This window comes from Mesitornis unicolor, unplaced genomic scaffold (assembly GCF_000695765.1).
Source record: "Mesitornis unicolor isolate BGI_N332 unplaced genomic scaffold, ASM69576v1 scaffold33613, whole genome shotgun sequence".
Lineage (NCBI taxonomy): Eukaryota > Metazoa > Chordata > Aves > Mesitornithiformes > Mesitornithidae > Mesitornis > Mesitornis unicolor.
The window spans coordinates 1-8,208 of NW_010173307.1; the positions used below are offsets into that span (position 1 = coordinate 1).

General features: G+C 38.3%; 1 protein-coding gene across 1 annotated transcript in view; it reads right to left on the reverse strand.

Annotated features, from left to right (window-relative positions):
* Positions 1–5,779: 5,779 nt before the first annotated feature.
* RGS17 (regulator of G-protein signaling 17) overlaps positions 5,780–8,208 on the reverse strand; it is a 26,976-nt gene continuing 24,547 nt past the window's right edge. The window contains exon 4 of the mRNA XM_010180696.1: positions 5,780–6,544. Coding sequence (XP_010178998.1) covers positions 6,356–6,544 — 189 coding nt within the window. The 3' untranslated portion in view covers positions 5,780–6,355. The remainder of the gene's footprint in view (positions 6,545–8,208) is intronic.

Here is an 8,208-nt window from a genome sequence, read left to right on the forward strand (position 1 = left end):
TACTGGCGCCAGCAGGGAGTCGTGGCACAAGAGGTGACGTTTGGGTGGTTTATTCATTTGTTTTGCTGTTTTGTTGTTTGTTGGTTTTTTTTTTAAAGCGCCCCAAAACTCTAAACCTCGCCGAATCCTCCATACTGCGAATGCAAAGCAGGGCTCCTGGGGTGACAGCCCGCAGGGGGGCTGAGGCGGTCACTCGAGCGGTTTGGTGTCCCCCTGGCCCTGCAGCCAACCTCCACGGCTGCTTAAGTAGGAGGGGGCGCTGGGCGTTTCGGTCGGGGCTTTGGGTTTTTTGTTAGTTTTACGGGTCTTTTTCTCTCTAACCAGAATACATTTTCAGAACTAAAATACCCCGAGGAGGAGGAAGCTGCAAATACTCGTGGAAGGATACCTCCACAGCAAATGCAGGTGCAAAATTAAACATTTGGAGGGAAAGAAATGCATTGTTGGAAGGAGAAAAACAGGGCAACTGAAAGAGCCTGTCAGAGATGAGTGGTAAGGCTGAAAGACTTCCCTTTTATAAAATACAGCTCCAGGAACAGTGTCTTAAGTCAAAGTTTTAAACTGGAGTGCTGTGAAGTAATTTACTAAATGTGATGTGATGTGATGGATGTTGTGGGGTGATCTTGACAAATCCTCTCTGGCATGCAGACAGGGTGGCATAGTAACCTTGTTTTAGATAACATAATGAATGAGATTCTTGGCTAAAGTAAGAACATTATTTATTATAAAAATGTGCAACTATCCATAAAACTTTATTAGGCAGTATTTTACATTACAATCATTGGAGAAGTCAAAGTCAGGTCTTTACTGTTCTTCTGTCCTTGTTCATGTCTAAACAGAACTAGGTAATCATACTTTACAACTAAATTACACTGCTGGAATAACAGTAACTTCCATATGATACATTAATAAATTGTTATTTTCATGCCTGTAAGATCAAAAACAAGAGTAATGCTTGCACACCTAAGTAGCTTTGGTAGTCACAAATGAAAACTTGGTAGTTTTGTTCCATTGTGGAAATGTAAAGGCAATATGCTCCCCATGAGAATATCTTATTCGCAATGGTAAACATCAGAATGAATGGTTGGATAAAAACATCTTCCTAGGATTGTAAATGCACCACTTTGAATAAGTTTTATTATATTTTTATTATATTTTTTTGAATAAGGTTTATTGGCAAAATACACTGTAGCAATAGTTGACAAGTAAAATCACTCTCAAAGAGCTTTGTGGAAAATGCAGTCTGTGAGGCCAGTCTGGCACTGATGAACAGCCCAGGCTGTTGCTTATGAAATCTCACCCAACGAAAGCTTCCCTTGCACTCACAGCTGCCTACCCATGAAGCTCCCTGAAGCCTTCTTTCAGAAGGGTGAAGGAAAAGTGATCAAATGTATGTATTTAATAGACCAAATATTTTGGCGTTCTGTAACAATGAAAGAAATTATGAGGGTCTTAACAGCTGTATGAACCCTGCTTGTGAGAGAAGTATGCAGAACTCAGTAAATTTAGAGTAAGAGGGATTTAATATAAAAGTTTTGAGAGTAAAAAGGTAGTGTGAGTCAATGACTGATGGTCAGCCTGTGAATCACCCAAATTGTATCCCTGTTTTAAATCAGAAGGATAGATTTCCACAGAGTGAGTTTATAGAGAAAGGAAGGGGGCAAATCTGGCTTTTGGTGTAATGATGAAGTACTATGCAGGCAATGTTCATGTCTCTTTTCTTTCCTCAGCTGATTTTCACACCGCTACTGCTTTGTTCTTTCATCCCACAAATGTAATTTCTACTGCTGGCAGAAGTACTCAGGACCTATGTGAATGGAGCTGATGTTTTGTCACTGCAAAGGTGCTCAGGCAATAAGTGAACAGGACTGGACCTTTGTCACTGCAGCCATGTCCCAGGATGTGCTACAGTGCTACTCTTGTGTCTCTCCAAAAATAACAGCATTATGGGCTGACAAAACCCCTATTTTGAAATTGGTTGTTGGACATTGTTCCAATCAACTTGGAGCAGACGTTGCAGCTGTCTGTCTACCTGTAACCTTGTTTTTTTGCTTTGTTGGATTTGATAAGTACTCAGGGTCGTTGTAGGCTGGGTTAAGGCTGCCAGAAGCCGGCTCACAGACACTGTAGAGATGTGAGCTTTACTCCTTGTGGTGTAGGGAGTTGCTGAAGGTAAAAGACTTTCTTGTATCAGCTTTGATTGCCTTTGATTTGGTGCTGTGTAATACTTGTGCTCAACGGCTTTCGCAAGCACTTACTGCATACAGAAGCTGCCCATTCCTGAGCAGGCTCATGCATGGTCAGTCCAGCAAGCTGCTCTCACCAAAAGAGCCTCCCACCTGTTTTAGATACTGGTTCCACAGGGACATGCTCCTTATGATGGAATTTGCTGCCTAGGGGAGCCAGTTTGGCATCAGCTGACAGTTTAAACCCTGGCTGTTTACGGTACAATGTCTCCTCTCTTTGCTTGGTTTAGACCACAGCCTAGCAGACACTTTATTACTAGCTTGTGTCTGGTTTGTGTCCACTCTGTGTCTTCCTGCAGATGGGTTATATGGACTCCATAGGTGCTCAAGAGAGCAGTAGATGGGCTGTGGACCTGGAAGCTCTATGTCCACACTCCCATGTTACCATGCTGCCTCAGCTGGTTCACATGCAGCCCAGCCAACCCTGTCACTGACCTGTCTTTTCTCCTTTGTAACTTCAGTCTCCTTCATACAGTATGTACCTTTAATCTAATTTAAATACTCTGGATGTTGTCTGTAGTTTTGTTTTATCCTGGGTATCATAAACTACTTTCAGTTCAGTTATTTGAAAGTTGAGCATAAACAGCTAAGTTGAATACATGCATAATACAATGTATATTCAGTTTCTTTGAAAACTGAAGGTCTTAGGGGTGTACCCAAGTGCTCTGCTTATTTGTGGCTATTCAGCATTAGGTTGTGTTTGACAGAAAATATTAAACACTGAGTGAAAATGACAAAAACGTAACTCGCTTTCTGTAGTGCACTTGCTATATACATTCTCAGGAAAAACTAAAATACAAGTTAAATACATACTTATTTTATTCCAGGCTATAGAATAAGTGTATTTAGGCAGTTTTTCAAAGTGTATTGTACACTGCATGCACAATAAATCAGTTTAATAGCTTGACTCTTTTACAATTTGTGTTCAAAGAACTGTATGATAGGCAATGAGATCATGTTATGGCATGATTTGTTGTCCATTTGGACCATATCCATTTTTCAATAAAAATTTGGGAAACCCAAACTGATAGATGAAATGTGTATTAATGATTTTTCTATGAGCATTTGCTCCAAGAAAGAAACTCCATATATTATGTTCAATTTTTAAATCCTTCCAAATAGAGGATTTAAGACAAGAAATTTTGAACGTGATTTCATTGCAGTATTACACTGAAGACTGGTGTAATGTTTTTCAGAATGATGTAACAGTTTCCAAATACAGATTTTGGAATATTATGCTAGAAATCAAGATAATACTTTAGGGCCCGCACGTTTAGCTTTAAAACTGTCCTTGAAAGGATGACTTGTCTCTGTTGACAAGAACTTCTACCTGTGTGAAATATCTTATAAAGATAGCTTATGACTAGCAGGTCACCATCAAATAGTAACATTAAGAATATTCAAGTCTACATTTGTAAAGACTTATGCATGCAGTTTTGTCTCTTACACATTGTTTAGATGTGCGGATTAAATGTATTGTGCCTCAAACACCAACAAACTTGAAATTACGCTACGTAAATATATACATATATGATGCTGTATATGTTTAGTACCACAGTAAATATAACTCTAATCAAATGATACTAGACATATGTAGGACCATAGTTAAATTCCAGTTAAGAAAAAAAGCCAGAATTATTTTTTTTCTAACAGTATTTCACAGTAGAAGGAGGCACTCCTTTCTCACTGGATTCTCCCCTCTCAGGATTTGTAAACATCATAGCTATTATTCTATCAGTATAATAATTGAATATTTTATTCATAGTGGTGAGTAGCTAACCAACATGAATAAAGTTGTCATAACACAATAACACTTTCAGACAAAACAGGTATTTATTAAAAGAAACTTTTATAAATATTTTGTCTTGCATTTTAAACTACATTTTCATAAATAACAATATTTAAAAGTGCTGAATATGTTAGGATAGTCAGCAACGCCACTGTAAACAATTTGTTTTCCACTTTGCAGATTTTTTTTTTTAGATCCCATTTTGTCAAACACTACAACAGTTAAAATATTTGCATAGGGAATAGAGAATAGCCCTTTTAATCATCTCCTGAATTCTATATAAATTACAAAACCAAATGAGTTTAAGAAACAGTTTGTTAAATTGTTTGTGTATATATATATATATCCAAAAAAAGCACACAGGTTTCAAGTAAAAAGAATGATTAAAAAATTCCCCAGACTTGCTATTTGAAGCATGTTCAATAAATTAAAAAAAAATGAGAGGTAGTAAAACAAAGGGAAAAAATAAGCCCCAGAAAATAAACTAAGACCTCCATCCTACCAGTTACAGGAGAGCAGCAGACCGGCCTCGGCAGCAGCAGCTTGAGTGAGAACCGGCACCAGAGGCAGCCTGCAAGGAGTAACCGTGTGGTTGGAGCCAAGTGTGTTGGGGCCAGATTCCACTCAAGGACACAACTGCCAGACCTTCCAGTCCCATCGAAACCAACGGGCTTATGCCATGTTAGTCCTGTGTAAGTGAGAAGAACCTTGCCTCTTGAGTCTTAGTATAAGACCAGAGTTGTCAGTATTAAATATATATACATACATGCATACATATATATATTTAACAAGTATTCAAAGCCATTTCTTGGTATATCTTTAGCAGTTTGTGAGGGGTGTTGATGCTCATTTTGCTTGTATATGGTAGGTGTGAATATGGTTTTTTTAAATTTCCAAGTCACTGTCTCTTTAAACATAAAAATGCATCCTAAAATTGGACAGTTTTTGATAAAAAGACCAAGCAAACACCTATTAAAAACACCATGGCAGCCAAGTGATGGGAGTACCATGCCGCCTTCACTCTGATGAAGGAAGGGCTCAGTACAGGATTCTTTACCCAGGAAAGACACCCGTTGCGTTTCCGTAGGCATTTTGCTTGGGTAAGGACTGTAGGTTTAGAAGCCCTTGAAGTTTGGTTTAATATTACTCTCCAAACCCCTTGTTTTCAAGGAGTTACTCAAAATCAATGAGGCTAGAAGCTACGCTAAGACTTATTTCACCTGCCACCTCGTAAAACATTGTTTAAAAGCATTTTGTACTGGATTTAGCTTTCAAAAAAAAATAAATCTTACAGGACAGATGCAGTTCATCAAAATGTTCTAAAATGCTCTAAAATGCTACATGTAGGCAATCTTTTATTAAATTTCTTTATTCAAAAAACTAAATTATCAAGCTTTTTCTTTTTTGTTTTTCTTTTTTGTTGCTTTTTTTTTTTGCTGAAGTACATAGCATTATACAACAGTGTTAGAACTGGATAGCCAGTCTTTAATAAACCAGTTGCAGTATCTGACATCTGAAATGTACATTGAAAATCTTTGTTCTTTACACAATATCAGCGCATAGATTGTGTCACCCAGATATGGATCTCTTTAAGTGGTTTGTGCTTTTTTTTGCTTTTTTTTCATTTTTTTTTTTTTTGACATTGCAATCTCTGTAATGAAAATGCCACAGTTTTGGCAGTGAACAACCAGAGGAATCCTCTGCTTGATTTATTTTAAATAAACAGTGATAAATAGCTCTTTTTTCTGTACAGAAATATTGGCTTCAAAAAGTCAGTGTATTGTACTCAGTAGAGCATGTTGAGTAATGCTACACCTTAAAAATTGGCTTTTTTCAGTTAGTGATGTTAAAAAATGCAAGCCTTTCTGGTTTGCTGCAGTTGTTTCTATGTACCATAAGACTGTATTGCATGAAAAAAGTTCTTAAATACAGATATAACTTATGTTATTGGATTAAATATTGCAACAACTAAGTGGTAAGTGAAGCTGTTTTACCTTGCACATGCAGTGTGAGGATACACAAGGAGACTGTTCATAAAACTACAAATACATCATTGCAATCTTGACTGCAGTAGAGTGAACGGAGTGTGAAACAAATGTATTTTGGCAAATCCATTGTTCCCCTCCCACGCCATCTCAAGCAAGGAGGACCTTGGTAAAAATGTAGACAGAGACCATAATATGTATTCGTTTTCTTCACAGTAGCCTGAGTAGTGCTAAACTGTAGTTCTCCAGGAACCCAGCTCCAGATGTTATTAAACTACTTTTCTTCCATCCCACCCACCCCCAAAAAATCAAGTTATTTTGTTTGAAAATTAAAACTAAGTTTCAGAAGTAGAGCCTGTAATACTTTCAACGAGAGACTTATAAATCTGAGAGTTCAAAAACCTTGGAAATGAGTCTCTGTGCATTAGGGTGTATATCTGGAGTTGGGCATCTTCATACATGTGAGGGCTGGGATCCAACAAGTTCCTGTTGATCACTTCTCTCACGCGGGAATCAAGACTAACCTGAAGAAGATAAGAACAGACTAATATTAAACGGCAATAGTGGAAAGGCTCTTACACATACCTTTATTTCTTGGGGCTCCACAGAACACGGTGAGTTCACCAGTTTTTCCAAGTTATGCTCTGTGCTTTTTTCAGGGCCACCACACAATTACAGACTGAGACCATCGACTCTATTTCAGTTTTGGATTGGTCTTTGCATCCATCTTAAGATTTGCAAGATGAAATTCAGCTATATAAAAGAATAAATATAGTGCAGCTAACTAAAGCTCTGCAATAACTTGGATTTTAAAATTATTTCTCTGAAATGAATGTTAAAGTTATTCTTATTAAGAGCTGATTTTTTTCCCCTGACCATTCATGGTTAAATCTTTAGAAGCTTTCTATTCAGTGTTCTTATCTGTCTGCTCTGCAGATTTTTTCTCAATTTTTTTCAGTCACTACACTTGTTACTCACAAATTACCTAGAGATTTTTTATATTTTTTTATGTTAATTTCCTCATTAATATTAACTATTACAGATTTGTTCTTCTCTTTAAAAGCCTATAACAGCTGGTGACTTTCAGGATATCATATGTCCATATTGAGGTTGTCAGCAAGGTTCAATTTTAGCTTCTCATTTACTTTCCGTTTGTAATGAACTCCTGCGCCTAGGCAGAAAAGGGCATCTTATGCTTGGGATGAATGCACAGATGATTTTAGAATATAATTTAGAAGTTTGAGTGAATGTACAGCTTATCCACAAAATGCTATAAAACCAGTAAAATTAGTGCCTTCTGGATTAAACAAAATGACGGTAGCAGGGAAGCCCACTGGGGCTAGCAAGGCTTTACTCAGCTAAGAAGAAAAAGGCTAAAATACTGAACAGAGAAATACCAAGTGTAGATCAGTTAAGCTACTGTAATTTACACCAGGTTGCAGCCTGACCTCACAACTCTGCAACCATATAAACAGACATACATATGATCTGAAGGACTGAGTTCAACCCTGGAAAGCCTCATGTACTGAGGTAGCTTGATATGTGAAGGATGCTAACAGACAAAAAACTCAGGACGTGTGTGGATGTGGGGGCTTGTGTATATGTGAAACAGTCTCTGAAATACAGTGGTGTTGCGTGGTATAATAGTGAGGATTAAATCCACATTTTAAATCACATCTTCAGTAGCAACTATAGGATCTGGCATTTCTGGTCTGTTGGCACATTGGAGTATGTTACTGCTGCAACAGGCAAGCTCTTCTCCAAGCTTTGCTGTTACTTGGTTATTGGTCACAAGGCACAGCTATGATGCAGCCTGTGAGTAAACTATTGCCTGTTCGTGCTACCAAACCGTACCTATTACTCAAGTAAGCTATCTCTGCAGAACATCCATTCTGCCTGCTTAATGCACACTCTTCATCTCAGTGCTCATAGCTATGCCTGCACACAGCAGCCAGGACACAGCAGGCCTCCATGCTGCATGCTTCCCTTACTGGTGGGCAGCTGTGCTGCTTTCCCCTCCCCTGTGCTTGCAGGGCTGTCTGGGCAGCCCCAGAGCTAGCTTGAGTTAAGGAACTGATCCTTCTGAGAGTGGCATTTCTCTTCGGGGCTGCTTTTCAACCCATTTAATTTCTGATAGAATTTGTTGTTTAACGTAGCTGTGCAAGCAGACCGGACTCCACAGCAGGAA